The sequence below is a fragment of the Staurois parvus genome, unplaced genomic scaffold, assembly GCF_062004578.1.
Source record: "Staurois parvus isolate SC_StPar_1 unplaced genomic scaffold, SC_StPar_1.0 ptg000018l, whole genome shotgun sequence".
In the NCBI taxonomy this organism is placed as follows: domain Eukaryota; kingdom Metazoa; phylum Chordata; class Amphibia; order Anura; family Ranidae; genus Staurois; species Staurois parvus.
The window spans coordinates 23862413-23881063 of record NW_028317814.1 but is presented as its reverse complement, the minus strand read 5'-3'; the positions used below and the strand labels follow the sequence as shown (position 1 = coordinate 23881063).

Sequence of the window (18651 nt, the reverse complement as noted above, 5' to 3'; positions counted from 1 at the left end):
CAAATAAAAAAATTGGAATACACAAGCATTAAGGCAGGTAAGAAATTATTTGGTAACTTTTTGTATGAAGTGGTAAAGAGTTAGATTTACTCTCTCTATTTGTCCTGGTGACCACAGGGACAGATTGAGAGGGTGACTCTCCCTAACAGGTGACAGACATCAATAACAAAAGTTCTAACCCCTCACCACTTTAAAAAAAAATACATAAATAAAAAACTAACCTTAAAGGCATTAAAAGACACTATTCCGTTTTTAATTAACTATATTGATCAAGAGCAGGGTTTTTTTTTAGACTTTAGGGGGGCCAGGTTGTGGCCAGTGGGGGTAGAAACTGTCCTAGGCCCAGCATCAGTGTGAATAAACATGGCCTTAGGGTTGGGGGTCAGTAGGAGGAATAGTGCTGCTCATTGGGGTCAGTGGGAGAAATATTGCCCCCATCATTGGTGTCAGTGGAATGTATAGTGCCCCATCATTGGTGTCAGTGTGAAAAAAAAGTGCCCCATTGTTGGTGTCAGTGAGATGAATAGTGCCCCATCACTGATATCAGTGGTAGGAATAGTGGCCCGTTATTGGTATCAGTGGGAGGAATAGTGTCATGTCATTGGCGTCAGTGGGAAGAATAGTGCCCCATCGTTGGCGTCAGTGGGAAGAATAGTGCCCCATCGTTGGCGTCAGCGGGAAGAATAGTGCCCCATCGTTGGCGTCAGCGGGAAGAATAGTGCCCCATCGTTGGCGTCAGCGGGAAGAATAGTGCCCCATCGTTGGCGTCAGCGGGAAGAATAGTGCCCCATCGTTGGCGTCAGCGGGAAGAATAGTGCCCCATCGTTGGCGTCAGCGGGAAGAATAGTGCCCCATCGTTGGCGTCAGTGGGAAGAATAGTGCCCCATCGTTGGCGTCAGTGGGAAGAATAGTGCCCCATCGTTGGCGTCAGTGGGAAGAATAGTGCCCCATCGTTGGTGTCAGTGGGAGGAATAGTGCCCCATCGTTGGTGTCAGTGGGAGCAATAGTGCACCATCGTTGGTGTCAGTGGGAGAAATAGCACCCTATTGTTGGTGTCAGTGGGGCATATAGTGCCCTATCATTGGTGCTAGTGGGAGAAATAGTGCCCCATATTATTGGGAGGAATGGTGCCTCAAGGGCTGAATAATGAATAGCAGAGGGCTGCATCTGGGCCCTTGGACCACAGTTTGGAGACCTTTGACCAAGAGGAAGATACAACCTAACTCCTAATAGAACAGATGCTAATTTCATCTACAGTTTATAAAACTCAGCTACCCGTCTTAAAGGAAAATGTCCTGGATCAATCACTCCCTATTGAAATGCAAATGTTTATGCTGCCCAGGGCGATCTGTCAGATTCCCTTTTTTTATGTTCTAATCTTCCCTTGGAGCAAAGAACAAGACAGGAGCTCTGTCAGTTGTGGGAATGATGAGGGTCAGGAGGGAAACTTCAGCACCTGCTCCAACATCCATAACCACCTGCACAGAAAAATGCGTTGGATGCATGCAGCATGCCATTAGGATTAACTGGAAATTGTTCCTGCACTGGGAACCGTACTGCAGAACTTGCAGTTCTCATGCGAGCTGCTAGTGGTCCATCGCTATGGTATGTGGTGCATTTCAGAAGGCACGGCAGCCCATTCAAATGAATGGGCTTCTAAGCCTGCACAAAACGCAGCTTGCAGACCTGCATCAATGTAAATCTAGACAAAAATCATAAAAACTGCAGATCCGGATATAATAAAAAAAAAAAACAGCTTTACGACTCTACAAACTGCATATTATATCATACTCTAGTTCACCAAATTGTCCCGGCCTGATGAGGTGGCCAGGCTAACAGAAAACGCACAATTGTTAGGACTATTAACCAGTTGCCCTCCAGAGGATTTACCCCCCTTCCTGACCAGGCCATTTTTGCGATACGGTGCTGCATTACATTAACTGATAATTGCGCAGTCACACAATGCTGTACATAAATTACATTTATGTAATTTTTTCCCCACAAATAGAGCTTTCTTTCGGTAGTATTTGATCACCTCTGCGTTTTTTTATCTTTTGCACTATAAACAAAAAAAGACTGACAATTTTGAGAAAAAACAGAATAATATTTTTGACTTTTTGCTATAAAACATGTCCAATAAAAAAATGTAAACAATCAAATTTCTTCATAAATTTAAGCCAAAATGTATTCTGCGACATGTCTTTGCTAAAAAAAAAATCCCAATACGTGTAAATTAAATTGGTTTACGTGAAAGTTATAGCATCTAAAAATGGTGGTATACATACTGGAATTTTTATTTTTTTTTATACTAGTAATGGCGGCGATCAGTGACTTATAGCGGAACTGAGGGACACTGGGTGAAAACTGACTAACTGCCACTGACATCCCCAGTGACACTATTACAGTGATCAGTGCTAATAAAAAGCACTGACACTGTACTAATGACGCTGGGCAGGAGTGCCGGCTGGGAATTGCCAACAGCAGTGCGCATGTCCCCTACCCGCAAATCACATATATATATATATATATATATATATATATATATATATATATATATATATATATATATATATATATACACACACACACACATATACACATACATATATACACACACACATATATATATATACATACATACACACATATACATATATATATATATATATATATATACACACACACACACATATATATATACACACACACACACATATATATATATATATATATATATATATATATACACACACACACATATATATATATACACACATATATATACACACATATATACACACACACACACACACACACACATATGTATGTGTGTGATTTTGCACAGCCCTTCTGCCCTGTAGCAGTATTTCTGCTATAGGGCGGAGGGCAAGTGGTTAAACTTAATATCCAATATCAGAGTTCATCTTTTGGTTTAACGGTCACTATAAAATAGTTTTAGTGGAAACAACAAATCGCAGATCCCTACATAATGCCTAATCACAACAATCTGAATAACCACAATAGTGTGACACAGCGAGTGCATATAAAGTTTTTCCATATATTTCTCTGAAAGGAGCAGTGCTAAAATAGGATTGAATACACCCATGTACCTAAGTATCCTTCCACACTCTTAAACTCAACAGACTCACCCTATTATTTGTAAAGCTTGAATACAGATAGTGGCATCCCTAGGCAGATGCGGGGGTGAGCGCCGCACCAGGTGACACCTACCGCATGGAGTAACACAGGATCCGCTCCACGAAAAGTTGTAAAGCAAGCCAACGATCCCCACAGGATGGATCGGATCTGCGGATTGAGCATAATGGATCAAAGTCCGATCCATTATGCTCAATCCGCAGCTCCGATCCATTCTGCGGGGATCGTCGGAGGGTGTCACCAAGTGTTATCGCACCGGGTGACACCAACCCTAGGGATGCCCCTGAATACAGACACAGGCAAAGCCTACTTACCAGCATTAGAGCACATGGGATTAGGAAGTTGAGCAGGTCCCAGGTCAGGGCGGACAACCAATAGCTGAAGGAAGAAGCTCCACTCACAAACTGTACATGTTTTGACTTTATAGCTCTTTCTCCAACAAGAAGCAGAGAAAATGTGCTGGCTAAAGAGGCCATTCCATAGAGCAGGTTGATGGCTATGGCAAAGCCGGTCTGGGCCCTGTAGGGAATACCGAACAAATGGGATGAATGCAGCAGCAATAATATTGCAAACAGTCTTGCATGGTGTATTATAAGCAGTGCAGTTGGCCTCATCCGCCAATGGAAGCGTAGTCCTAAATATCTCTGAGGTGCTTGCTGTGAAACTTTAAGGGCCCTTTCATACGGGAGGTTTGAGTTCTGTTCAACAGGGGATCCACTCACAGATCCCCTGCTGATCGGGTTGGATGACAGGTCCATGTTTTAGTATTAGTAGAGAGGACACAGACAGATCCTGCTCTGCTCTATGGGTGGCCAGGAGTAAACAGAATCCGCTGTCCATTTACACCAGCTACCTCCGATCCAGTCTGCCCAAATGGACGAAGACACAGTCCTCCTCCATTTTTTTTAGTGGGCCTGACCCGGAAGTAGTCCTATAGGAATTTATGAACCATCCAATCAGGTCCGCCTGAAAAACTGACAGGTGGACCTGATCCGATCACCCATGTGAAAGGACCATAAATGTTTGAAAAAACATACAATGTTGCAAGTAACATGCACTGTTTCAAAAAATATGCATCAACCATTAGCCCTGGTTCACACTAAATGTAGCTTTGAAATCGTGCTACTTCACTTGAACTAGTGCAATTTCAAAGCTGCCGATCACTGCAATTTGTACCTCCGATTTCACTGCGGCTTGCAACTTCAATTAACAGAAGTCAATGCAATCGAAATGAAATCGAAAAAAAGTAATGCAGGAACTATTTCTGAAATCACACTACTTCAAATCGCACTAAGACAGTGCCATAGAAATACATTTAGTGTGACTTTAGGTGTGATTTGTAAACTGAATGTCGCACCTGAAGTTGCACTGGTCTGAACCAGGGCTTAAGTTGTGATGAACACCCCGTGTGCAGGAGGGCGAGTGATTTTCCAATTGTTGATGGTGGTTTTTGAACACTGGGACACTACTGGGAAGATGTCTTTTGTTTTAATAGTTGAGTGATATTTTTTGCAACATTTTATGCTATTAGTAACATTGTATGTTTTTTCACACATTTAGTCCCTGGTCACACTAGTGCGAATTGTCATGCAATTTTATTCTTTCGAATCGCATGACAAGTCAAACCCTATTATTCGCAATGGAAGTGGTCAAATCGCTGCGACTCCAACACCGATTTTGAAAGTTGCTCATGCACTACTTTTTGCAAGTACAGATGCCACTAGCATAGACATCTGTGCATAAAGTCGGACAGATATCTTCCAAGTCGCACGAACATCCGACTTTGAAATTTTTGAAAATTCAAGTGACGTTGCACGATTCCAAAGTCTGATTGGGTGTGACCGAAGTCTTAGGACATAGGACGTTAAAAAAAAACTCTCCTAGAAGCTGTCCTCCTGGCAGCAGTAAATATAATAAAGTGCAGCGCTAAATATTAGGTCACAATCAGGTCTATAGTGTGAATAAGTCTGTGGACATATGAGCCGATAACATCCGAGTGAGCTCGAAGCTCAGGGTAGTTGTGCTCGGGAAGACTGGTAAAATTGCGCACTTACCAGACGCGCATGGGATATGCGCATAAAAAAATCAACCTCATGAAGAGGTTGGGGTCCTCCTTCCAGAAATGGGCAGCAAAGCGGTACGTGGGTGAAGACTGTTCACCTTTAGGGTCTCCTTTAGGGTAGACTGGGTCTGCAACCTGTTTACAGGGATTCCCTTCCTCTGGGTACTATGTCATTCAGCAAAGAACTCCACTGGCTCTGCAACTTAATAGCTCCATGAAGAAGCCATAGAAAGAATGCCCATCGTGTAGTATGTTCCCAATGGTATTTATTGACAATGAAGTAAATAAAATAGTACAAAGGAGAGACTAACCCTTATCAAAGATGGCCGCCGGACCAACTCGTAGCTCCGGCGGCGTGACGTCACAGCGTGTTGAGCCTCCTGAGGCCTTTTGTGCTAAAGCACGTCTTCAGAGGGGGATCAACACTCCTGGCAGCAGTGTTTTTGCAAAAAAAATGCCTGACGTTTGCAAAAGTATCTAACGCTTTTACAAGCATTTAGGCGCGTTTACAAGCGTCAAGCTCTTGAGCGTTAATTTCATTGGCCAGAATGCTCATTTATTTATAAAGCGCTGAGTGAACTATTGGCGCTTTATAAATACTGTATAATAATAATAATAATATTCTGACCATTGAAATGAATTAACACTCAAGCACTAAACTCACCTAGTGTTTAAACGTGTTTAGGTGTGTTTAGTGCATCAAGCTTTTTTCTGCCGCTGGTGCTCCTGGACGCACTGGCCCTGGGTAAACGCTACTGCTACTAAAAGTCTATGTGTGCATGGACATATAGGATAACATGGAGGACCATTTGAAAGCAGTAAAAAAAAAACTCCTGAGGCCTTACGCTCCATGCACTCAAAGCTCAAAAAAACGCTAGAAAAACAAATGGCTGAAAAAACGCTGATGATTTGTGTTGGCTTGTAGTAGCATTTTAAAAGTGTTTAGAAGCATATTAGCATTTTAGGAGTGTTCAGTGTTTTGTTTTTGCTGGGGAAAACACTCCCAAAAACTCTACAGAAACAATTTTCTGCTCATAAATGCTGAAGCTTGAAAAACGCATGGGAACATAAGATAGCACTATTAGCTTCTAGGAGCCGGTAAAAAAAATGCTCAGACTAGCTTCTAGGAGCTTTAAAAAAAAAAAAAGCCAGTGTGCATGGAGCCTTTAAGTTTCATAGCAAACACCTAGGAAATTTGGGTTGTTTGCCCAATACTAATATTTACACGGCACTGCTTTTCAGTTTATTTGATAATCACTGAAGCTTGTATCGCATTACAAGTAAGATATTGCAGCAGCAGTGAAAGATTTGAAACATTTTTTTGATGTTAGGGGTTATGAGTATTTAGTTCACTGTGTAGCGGGATTTATTTAATATGATAAAATACAGAATCTTCCCACACAGCTCATTTTCCCAAAGAATGATGAATACTGCAGACATGATACCACACTAGTGAAATGTTGACTCTATATAGCAGTGGTTCTCAACCTTCCTAATGCCGTGACCCTTTAATACAGTTCCTCATGTTGTGGTGACCCCCAACCATAAAATTATTTATCCAGTAATTATAATTCATGAGTGTCGTTTTACCTCCAATACTGCTGCTTTCAACACAGCAGCTGCTTTTAACAGAGTAGCTGCTTTCAACACAGCAGCTGCTTTCTACACAGTAGCTGCTCTTTACACATCGGAAATGTTTTCTGATGGTCTTAGGGGACCCATGTGAAAGGGTCGTTCGACCCCCAAAGGGGTCGCGACCCACAGGTTGAGAACCACTGCTCTATAGTGTTCTGCAGGGTCTAGTCTTGCTCCCTATCCACTTACTCAAGCAGCTGATCCCGTGCAGTTTCTGTAGTGTTCCGTGGCTGGGGATAGTTGGTCACTGAAAGTGAGGCGTTGGGGCCAGCAAGTAGCCTGAATAGGGCATTATCAACCAAAGCAAGAGCAGCAGCTACGGCGTGATAGGCCTGGTTGTTAAAACGGGCAGTGATGCGGACACGTGAATTAACGCTCTGCATCTCCGCAGCGCAGAGACAGTGCTCTGCAAACAGGGCGCCCTCTTCAGAAGCCTTAATCAGGAGGTAGTTATCAAGGTCACCTATAAAAGACAATGAAAATGTTATTTAAAATCAAAGTTTAATCATCTACTATAAACCTGGAGTCACAAGGAATGGAAAAAGAAAAAAGACCGGACCGGAGTTATGTGACATGCCAGGGTCATGTGACTGGCTTCTGCTCCAATCATAAGGTTTTCTCTGTTAAACAGAGAGAACTTTGTGAGCCAGAGTAGGCTCTATATCCCAGACTGCAACACACTGTGGTTTCCAGTGGAGAGTAGAATCTGATCTCTGCTTTAAATCCTTTTTTTTTTTAAAGGGGTTCTTTTACTGACAAGAGAAAAAACTAAAACAGACTGAACCCTTATCAATGTGGCATCTGGACGGGTCATATTAATTAATCCTCAAGATCCTTTCAATTCTATTAGTCCAGTGCACACTTTAACAGTACTAATCCCTGATAAAGAGGGACACGCTGAACCCCAAAAATGCATTGGCTTTTCATGATATAAGTCTGAATACATTTAACCACTTCCAGTCTGGACACTTTAACCCCCTTCCTGTCCAGGCCAATTTTCAGCGCTATCGCTATTGAATAACAATTGCGCGGTCATGCAACACTGTACCCATATGAATTTTTTAGCCTTTTTTGAGACAGATAAATCTTTATTTTGGTGGTATTTATTCACCACTGGGATTTTTATGTTTTTTTGCTATGTAAATGAAAAAGTCCAAAAATTTTGAAAAAAAGTGTTTCTTATAAAATTTTGCAAATAATATTTCATCATAAATCTTAGCCAAAATGTATTCCAATATCTTTTTAGTAAAAAAAAAAAATATCCCAAATTAGTTTAACCAAAAATTATAATTTTTAAACATTTTTTCTTACATTTAATTTTTTCATATTATTATTTATGTTTTTTTTTTTTTTTTTTACATACTGTCACCCTAGCAGTACAGTGTCAGCATGGTGACACTGTACTACTTGTGGGGGGTGATGATTTATTTATTTATTTTTTTTACACCGATTGCTTTTACACCCATAAAGGCTGTAAAAGCAATCATTTCTCCTTCTCTCTGGCTGCATTCTTGCAGCCATTGAGAACTACTGTGCGAGCTGTGATTGGTCACAGCTTGTCACATGGTATTCACTGTTGTGAATAGCCTTGTACCATGTGACCTATGTGATCATTCACAGATTTCACACGTAGTAAGCAATGATGTCACAAGTGACATCTTGCTTACTACTCTGCATGTGATCACTGATTGGCCAATCAGTGATCACATGATAGGGACCTCGCAGAGGTCCCGTCCGACGATCGGTGTTCCACTGTGTCCAAAGGACACAGCGGGCACTGGATCGCGGTGCTGCACGCTCCCAGGGAGTGCGCACAAGCAGGGGGTGGGGAGGCCATTTATAAAAAGCCACCCGACCCTGCACTGCCACCGTCCGGCTGTTTATATACAACGTCCGGACGGGAAGTGGTTAAATCTGGACAATATATATATTATGCTTCTTTCCTCCTTCCCACTTGCACACCCAGTCCCTACTCAAACAAAGAGCTAACCTTTGGCCACCCTCATGGGAGATCTGCCTAGAGAGGATCATTCCCTGTACGATTGGTGACCCCAAAAAATGGGGAATTGAAGGGATCACCCAGGGCAAGGGAATACTTACATATACCCGATGCACCCAGCACCAACCATAGGACAGTACTCATGGTTAGAGGAGGCAAGCTATGGATTTGTAGTCCTCTATTGATGATGCCTGTCTGGGAGGAAGAAATTAAACATCTCCAATCCTATGTTTATCTGGGTGTAGTTGGCTCTAAACGAGAAACTGTGATGGAAGGACTAGGTTCGGCTGTCATATGCGTTTGCCGAGGGGGGAGAGTCCCTCAGGACCACTCTGCAACAGCATAATGGAGAACTACATGCGCTTGATGGCAGAGTTGGGTGACTAACCTAATCTTTATTATTCTGCCTGTCACCCAACACCACAGTGGACAGAAAAAAATTAATCGAAAGGAAAAGAAATTTTCTTTGTCCAGAACAAATATCCATTGGTTAGAACAAAAGAAAATCTGTTTACAGGAACACATTTCCTGAAAAAAATAAAGAGGATAAAATCATAAAAAATTATATGTAGTAACTCATAAGTGCTAGGAAAAAACAGATGTGTGTTGCAGATGGTGGGTTTGGTCACCAACAGGCGAGGGGCCCCCTTGGGTGTACTTTTAGTTTTAGATGTACCTAGCTTCCTGCTCCTGCAGGAGTGACATCAAACCTATCCATCAGAAAGACTGCTGTGTTCTTCAACTTACGGAAGAGAAACTAGATCATATGATAGAGAGATGCAATCCTGAATCTTACCTATCACTTCTTGCGGCTTCACATAACGTTCATCAAGCTGTTCTTTAAAGTTCTCTGCCAAGCTCTGTAGCAAGAGAGAAGCATTGGGTGGCAGAGAGTATGGCACTGCTGTGTACCCATAAGGTGCCAAGCTCATTTCCAGGGCTGGAGAATCTTGAGGTCCAGGGAATGTCTTTGCTACTACCAGAGCCAATGTTGTGAATACCAATGGTACCAGGAACTGCCCGACCACCATCTTCCAGTTCCTCCAGCTGTAGGCAGCACGCTTCATGAAGAGAGCATAAAACTGCTGACACCAGAGGTACGTCTACAAAAGAAAACATGGATTACCTATTTGATTTAGTTAAATAGAACTGAATTGAAAAGGGCCAAAAAGCATCTTGTCAGGATATAAAAATGGGAGCTGCTTATTTGTAAAGGAGCAGGTTATAGGTCTGTCCCACCACGTGACATGCACATACTTGTTTCAGATCAGTGAGTAATTACCGTATTTTTCACTTCATAAGACACACTTTTTTCCCCCCAAAAAAGGGGGAAAATGTCAGTGCGTCTTATGGAGCGAATGGAGCGAAAGCGGCTGGTCCGGTATTTCTGCCGCCACCATATCAGAATATCGGGCCGTCCGCTCAGCTCTTCTCTCCTGCAGGGCCTTACCTGTTCCTCGCTCCAGCGCTACAGTCTTCCCGCGGCGGATTCTGTGACAGCCAGGTGCCCACTGCGCATGCGTGAGAAGCGCAGCGCTTTGTGAATGGTCCAGTGTCTTCTGGGACACATGGCAGGTCCCAGAAGGCTCCGGGCCAATCACAAAACGCGGCACTTCTCGCGCATGCGCAGTGGGCACCCGGCTGTCACAGAAGCCGCCGCGGGAAAAGAAGGAAGGACAACTCCTCGGAAGTGGGAGCGGGTACCTGTCAAATTCAGGTACCCGCTCCCCCGCCCTCCCCAAAGGTCCGCAGTCTCTGGTAATCTCCTTTACTGTCTGCAGTCTCTGGTCTTCTGTACTATGTCCACAGTTTCTGGTCATTCCCTGTACTGTGTCCGCAGTCTCTGGCCATCTCCTGTACTGTGTCCGCAGTCTCTGGTCATCGGTCTCAGTCGGTGGTACTGTGATTTTAATCAATTTGAGATGTATGGCAGGATCGTATTTGTAAGTCGGACCTATCGTGTGTCCGACTTCTGGGACACACGATAGGTCCCAGAAGGTGCCGGGCCATTCACAAAGCGCAGCGTTTCTCGCACATGCGCAGTGGGCTCCCGGCTGTCACAGAAGCTGGCGCGGGAAGAAGCCAGCGTGCCCACACTAAAGAAAGGAAAACTTCAGGTACTCGCTCCCCCTCCCTCCCCAGAGGTCCGCAGTCTCTTGGTCATCCCCTGTACTGTCTGCAGTCTCTGATCATCTGTACTATGTCCGCAGTCCCTGGCATTTTCCCTGTACTATGTCCGCAGTCTCTGGTCATCCTCTGTACTGTGTCCGCAGTCTCTGGTCATCTCCTGTACTGTGTCCGCAGTCTCTGGTCATCCTCTGTACTATGTCCGCAGTCTCTGGTCATCCCCTGACCTGTGTCCGCAGTCTCTGGTCATCCCCTGTACTGTGTCCGCAGTCTCTGGTCATCCCCTGTACTGTGTCCGCAGTCTCTGGTCATCCCCTGTACTGTGTCCGCAGTCTCTGGTCATCCCCTGTACTGTGTCCGCAGTCTCTGGTCATCCCCTGTACTGTGCCCGCAGTCTCTGGTCATCCCCTGACCTGTGTCCGCAGTCTCTGGTCATCCCCTGTACTGTGTCCGCAGTCTCTGGTCATCCCCTGTACTGTGTCCGCAGTCTCTGGTCATCTCCTGTACTGTGTCCGCAGTCTCTGGTCATCTCCTGTACTGTGTCCGCAGTCTCTGGTCATCTCCTGTACTGTGTCCGCAGTCTCTGGTCATCTCCTGTACTGTGTCCGCAGTCTCTGGACATTCCCTGTACTGTGTCCGCAGTCTCTGGTCATCCCTGTACTGTGTCCGCAGTCTCTGGTCATCTCCTGTACTGTGTCCGCAGTCTCTGGTCATCTCCTGTACTGTGTCCGCAGTCTCTGGTCATCTCCTGTACTGTGTCCGCAGTCTCTGGTCATCTCCTGTACTGTGTCCGCAGTCTCTGGTCATCTCCTGTACTGTGTCCGCAGTCTCTGGTCATCCCCTGTTCTGTGTCTGCAGTCTCTGGTCATCCCCTGTACTGTCCGCAGTCTCTGGTCATCCCCTGTACTGTGTCTGCAGTCAATTGGTTCAGAATATTGTTTTTCTTATTTTTCTCCTCTAAAACCTAGGCACGTCTTATAGTCAGGTGCGTCTTATGGAGCGAAAAATACGGTAAATAGTAGCAGATAAGGATGACAGACTCAGTACTTTTGCCATCAAATACACATAAGCAATATTTCTATCCCAATACATTCCTTTCACAAATAAATCATGATTACATGGTGGTATGAGAGGATCCTGTTCACCACCTAATTATCTCCATCTCCATATGAAAGTAATTAAAGAGGATAATGCACTTGCTACTATTCTTGTTCAACCTTCTTTACGTACAACTGCCTAAAGTGGTTGTAACGCCTTCCATATACCCAATGAAGAGACTGGTGATACACAGAGATGAAACAAATCCTCATACCTAAGTTGTACCTGTTTATCTGAGGTCTTCCTTTCTTTACAGCCATTCAAAATGCTGAATTTATAAAGCTTGTCTAAGGTCTGGTTCAAACTATAGAAACGTAGTCCAGATAAGTTCTGGATGCGTTTTTGGCACGTTCCGGTACGTTTCTGATGCGTTCCAGTGCGTTTTTTCCCCCTCTCTTTTTCTTCAATTTAAATAGGGACATGTGCATTCCAGTACATTTTTGGTGCATTTTGGTCAATCCCAGTGCATTTTTGATGCGTTTTACCGTGTTCCAGTACAGTCCTGTGCAGAAAAAATGCAGCATGTTCTACTTTTTTTTCTGCAACTGGAACGCACTGGAACTGCAAGCACTGATATGAACTATGACATTGACAACCATATAACCTACTTTCTGTGCATTTTGGATGTGGAAAAAAAAGCAACTGAAACACATGTAGTGTGAACTGGCCCTGAGAGTTCAGAAAAAAGGGAAGGAGAGCTGAAAATTCACTCTGCAGAGCTCAGTAAGGAGAGCTCTGACAGCTAATTGGAGGAAAAAAAGACACCCTCCCCCCCACCTCCATACAGCTCACAGGAAAGGAGCTGAGGCTGTCAATCTACTGGAGGTCCCTCCCCGTTGCCATTTTTCTCTTGGTTGCAGGAAAAGTTGTCAGAAATTATTTATGCCGATTAGCAGAGGAAAGAAGCAGCAGACAGAAATTAAACTTAGTGCACTGGATTGAAACAAGTACACACTATAGAGGGATATGCTTTGTTCATATTTCATGTCTGAGGTTTACAACCACTTTAAACCTCATGTCCATGGCTATCTTTAAGACTGGAAAACTGGACCCACATAATTTGATTATGTTTGCTTTGGAGGCTAGCTAACAGTTAAGAAACTAATAGATTCAACTTTTTCTGAGGAGGTATGGAGGCCACAATTGGTGATCTCTTCTTCTGAAAATACACGTTCCCTGGCTGTCATGCTGATCCCATGGCTTTAGTACTTTTAAGTCACTGACTCAGACCAAGCAAGAACAGATCTAATTCTGACCCTCCAGATCTTCATACCCGCTTCAGGTCAGTGACTTCCAAAGTACTGATCTCAGAGACAGCCAAGCAGCTATATTGTCAAAAGGGGGTCAGCAATGGGAGCCCAATTGTTTTCTTTTAGTATAGGGGATTTTTTAGATTTCTCTAGGTATTTCTGTGTTTGAAAAGTGATCTCTGTAAGCACATGCATACAAGAAAATACTCTTGATTACAAAAGCCACATTAGAGGAAAAACAAGAAGTACATCCATAGACAAAAAAAAAAAATTGTGTTTCATCTGTAATTCTCCTATAATATCCCTTTTAATATTCCAATCAATAGTCCACATCAGATTTTCTTACCCCTCCATTAAGTTTGATGCTGGAGCAGTCTTCAGTAATAAGGGTTCCGCTGTCTTCAGTGCAGTCACTCATGGAACAAGACTCCTCTGCTGCCCAGTCATTAGTCCGACGCTCATGCTGGTACTGGAGTGCTGGAAGCTGGATTGCCTGTATGTCCAGACTGGTGTCCACTAGTTTTCCCACTCTGTACAAATGTAATGATAGTTACTTTCAAAAGGATCTATTTTGGGATCAGTATTCACACAGTAATAGTAGGGAGAAGACGCTGAATATCTCACCTTAAAAACACTTCTTCCATGGTGGTAACAGAAGCACCATAACTAGCAATACCCAATTCATCCCTACGGTTCTCAAGTTCAGAGAAGAGCTGCTCAAACCTAACAACACAAATGGTAGTTAAAATACTGATAGGTAATATATGAAGGTTGTGTTCTAGATAAGAACTATTAAAGTGAATGTAAAAGTTTACTTTTTTTAAACAACAAGCATGTCATACTTACTTGTCCCATGCAATGGTTTTGCACAGAGTGGCCCCGAATTTCCTCTTCAAGGGTCCCCCGCTGGCACTGTGTGTTCCTCCTCTTGTGTGTCTGCCCCCATAGCAAGCCACTTACTATGGGGGCGGATATGCTGACTCAATCCTGAGCCAAGCCGCACACAGCGCGGACCGGCCCACCCCTGCTCTCTGCTCACAGGATGTGACTGACAATAGCAGGAGTCAATTGCTCCCGCTGCTCTCAGCCAGGCCTGTGAGAGCCTATGAGAGGGGAGAGACGGGAGAAGAGCTACTGCAAATGGGACGGTGCTGGATCAAGGATGTACTCAGGTAAGTGTTTAAGTAGGGCTGAGGGGAGCTACTATTAAATGTTTTCTTTTTACCTAATGTTGAGCCTTTAGAGCAGTGGTTCTCAACCTGTGGGTCGCGACCCCTTTGGGGGTTGAACAACCCTTTCACAGGGGTCGCCTAAGACCATCGGAAAACACATATTTCTGATGTGTGAAGAGCAGCTACTGTGTAGAAAGCAGCTGCTGTGTTGAAAGCAGCTACTCTGTTAAAAGTAGCTACTGTGTTGAAAGCAGCAGTATTGGAGGTAAAACGACACTCATGAATTATAATTACTGGATAAATAACTTTATGGTTGGGAGTCACCACAACATGAGGAACTGTAATAAAGGGTCGCGGCATTAGGAAGGTTGAGTACCACTGCTTTAGAACCACTTTAACTTCATATATGCTGTATATGAAATTTATCAACACTCAAAATAAGGGAAAAAATGGTTAGGGCTTATTCGCGTTTTTTTTGCACTGGGTAAGCGCAAGTTCCGCTAGGGCACAAAGAAAACAACCAGCCTGAACTAGGCTGAACAACAAGTTGCATACTGCTATACCGCAAATGTTAACGTTGACTTGTACTAACAAAAATTGAGAGTCTACAGCCTGCTCTAGTGGTTGGCCCTTTGCTGCTGCCATTAGGTTTTTCTCCTATTATTAGACAGGGACTGATCATGTGACCATCACAGGAGGTGAGTGGAATCCATGTGCATGTTTCAGTATCAATGGCAGCCAGAAGGATTGGGCAATTATTTATTTATTTCAGGTACTTATATAGCGCAGTCAATTTACGCAGCACTTTACATATATATTGTACATTCACATCAGTCCCTAACCCTCAAGGGGTGTACAATCTAAAGTCCCTAACTCACATTCATACATACACATACTAGGGACAATTTAGACAGGAGCCAATTAACCTACCAGCATGTCTTTGGAGTGTGGGAGGAAACCTGAGTACCCACAGGAAACCTTACGCAGTCACAGGGAGAACATGCAAACTCCAGGCAGGTGGTGCCATGGTTGGAATTCGAACCAGTGACCCTAGTACTGCCAGGCGGAAATGCTAACCATTTAGCCACTGTGCTGCCCAATTAAAGCCAAATCCATGTAATTTTTTTGTTTCCAGCAAAAGTGACTTTAAACTTTAAGAATAAGTTATTATAACAATTCACTTGCATTTATAATACAAAATGGTAATCATGGATTTCAAAAATGTTTAAAAAAAAAAAAAAAAAGAACTTGGCTACCAAGACAGGAAACTGGATTCCCTCCTGTAGTTGGTCATGTAACATACTGTATGCTGAGGCATTGGTTAGATTGTCTCTACCATAAGGGAGGATTGTCATCCAATCCACATTAAAGGTCAATTGTAACTGTGTGTGTAATCCTCAACCTTGGGTTACAGGCCACTTACTGGTTGGTATTCTCCTTGGGTAAGATGTATGACAACTCCGCCCCAGCATTGCTCTCAAGAATGGCATTGGGCACATAGCTGGTAACAAGTTCTGTGATCTCTTCCACCTGACAGTTTGGCTGCTTCACCATCACCATATGGTATCCAGCACCTGTACATAGAATAGGGTATTACACTGGGAGAGCCTAATAACACTCACACAGCACAGATTTTTCACTGCTAGCATTAAATAACCCACATTTGAATATATTCTGAAATCTGATATCCGTTATAATGGAATATTTATAAAACTTGGTACAAAAGAAGAATTGCAGGTTTAAGTTGCCAGTTTGAAATTATGTTTAGTTCCCAAATATTTTGTGCATTACGGTGGTACTGTGATTTTAATCAATTTGAGATGTATGGCAGGATCGTATTTGTAAGTCGGACCTATCGTGTGTCCGACTTCTGGGACACACGATAGGTCCCAGAAGGTGCCGGGCCATTCACAAAGCGCAGCGTTTCTCGCACATGCGCAGTGGGCTCCCGGCTGTCACAGAAGCTGGCGCGGGAAGAAGCCAGCGTGCCCACACTAAAGAAAGGAAAACTTCAGGTACTCGCTCCCCCTCCCTCCCCAGAGGTCCGCAGTCTCTTGGTCATCCCCTGTACTGTCTGCAGTCTCTGATCATCTGTACTATGTCCGCAGTCCCTGGCATTTTCCCTGTACTATGTCCACAGTCTCTGGTCATCTGTACTAAGTCCGCAGTCTCTGGTCATCTCCTGTAGTGTGTCCGCAGACTCTGGTCATCTCCTGTAGTGTGTCCGCAGACTCTGGTCATCTCCTGTAGTGTGTCCGCAGACTCTGGTCATCTCCTGTAGTGTGTCCGCAGACTCTGGTCATCTCCTGTACTGTGTCCGCAGTCTCTGGTCATCTCCTGTACTGTGTCCGCAGTCTCTGGTCATCCCCTGTACTGTGTCCGCAGTCTCTGGTCATCTCCTGTACTGTGTCCGCAGTCTCTGGTCATCTCCTGTACTGTGTCCGCAGTCTCTGGTCATCTCCTGTACTGTGTCCGCAGTCTCTGGTCATCTCCTGTACTGTGTCCGCAGTCTCTGGTCATCTCCTGTACTGTGTCCGCAGTCTCTGGTCATCTCCTGTACTGTGTCCGCAGTCTCTGGTCATCTCCTGTACTGTGTCCGCAGTCTCTGGTCATCTCCTGTACTGTGTCCGCAGTCTCTGGTCATCTCCTGTACTGTGTCCGCAGTCTCTGGTCATCCCCTGTACTGTGTCCGCAGTCTCTGGTCATCTCCTGTACTGTGTCCGCAGTCTCTGGTCATCTCCTGTACTGTGTCCGCAGTCTCTTGTCATCTCCTGTACTGTGTCCGCAGTCTCTGGTCATCTCCTGTACTGTGTCCGCAGTCTCTGGTCATCTCCTGTACTGTGTCCGCAGTCTCTGGTCATCTCCTGTACTGTGTCCGCAGTCTCTGGTCATCTCCTGTACTGTGTCCGCAGTCTCTGGTCATCTCCTGTACTGTGTCCGCAGTCTCTGGTCATCTCCTGTACTGTGTCCGCAGTCTCTGGTCATCTCCTGTACTGTGTCCGCAGTCTCTGGTCATCTCCTGTACTGTGTCCGCAGTCTCTGGTCATCTCCTGTACTGTGTCTGCAGTCCATTGGTTCAGAATATTTTTTTCTTATTTTTCACCTCTAAAACCAGGTGCGTCTTATGGAGCGCGAAATACGGTATGTTTTCACTTTTCCATTATGGGGTACTGACTGTAGATTAATAAAAAAATAATTTATACAACTGTAGTATCAGGCTGCAACATAACAAAATTGAAAACACTGAAGGGGATCTAAATACTTTACTTTTTTTGTGTACTCCCCTGTTTTATACAAAGGCAGACTTGTGTACCCTTATATTTTAATGGTTAAAATAAACCAACAGGGCTTAAAAATAAAGTGCAATAAAAATAAAATGCATCAAGTGAATAATAACACAGACATTTGAAAGTTAAAGCATGAGCACTGCCACCTCTCAGTAGCTAGTAAAGGCCACAACATTGAATTATAGGATACAGATTGAGGGGTAGAGTATACGTTCAACTTTCAAGAAGCCGCTGTTAGTACAGACAGGTTGGCATGTTCTGTTTTGTATCATTACAAGATTTCTTAAAACAAATAGAATTTTTGGCACATCACTGGTGGTCCAGCGCATGAACATCAGGATAACCTTTTACATAACTGATGTATACTCAGTTCTATAAAAACAAATAGAGAAAATTACATCTTCCTCTTCTCACCATATTTCCTTTTGAGGAAGAGAGAAGATCCACAGCACTGCAGCTGCCCCTGGGCAAGTATGGCGATTCTGTCTCCCAGCAGATCTGCTTCATCCATAAAGTGCGTTGTAAGGAGGAGAGTGCGGTCATGTTTGTGTTGACGCAGAAGCTCCCATGTGTCCCTGCGAGATGCTGGGTCCATTCCTGAAGTGGGTTCATCCAGCATCACAACCTGTCACAGGATCAGAGATAATGACAAAGTCAAAAAAATCCCTTTCCCACCACGAGGGAGAAATGGTAGCTGCTTCACTGAAGTTCTTATATTGTCTTTTTCTGAATCAACAGTAATAAACATGTTTGAAAATTAGAACAAGTTGATGGTGATAGGCCTTGGTCTTTTTTTTCAATCTAATTAAACACATCTGCCCTTTATTTGTTAAGTGCAGTAACATTATTAAGCTTTTTTTTTTTA

General features: G+C 43.8%; 1 protein-coding gene across 1 annotated transcript in view; it reads right to left on the bottom strand.

The window, feature by feature from the left end:
- ABCA3 (ATP binding cassette subfamily A member 3) overlaps nt 1-18651 on the bottom strand; it is a 95607-nt gene that overhangs the window by 17815 nt on the left and 59141 nt on the right. The window contains exons 16-22 of the mRNA XM_089683106.1: nt 18201-18411; nt 15923-16073; nt 13952-14050; nt 13674-13857; nt 9649-9955; nt 7043-7316; nt 3471-3675 (exon numbers count right to left, since the gene is read on the bottom strand). Of these exons, the coding sequence (XP_089539232.1) occupies nt 3471-3675; nt 7043-7316; nt 9649-9955; nt 13674-13857; nt 13952-14050; nt 15923-16073; nt 18201-18411 (1431 nt within the window). The remainder of the gene's footprint in view (nt 1-3470; nt 3676-7042; nt 7317-9648; nt 9956-13673; nt 13858-13951; nt 14051-15922; nt 16074-18200; nt 18412-18651) is intronic.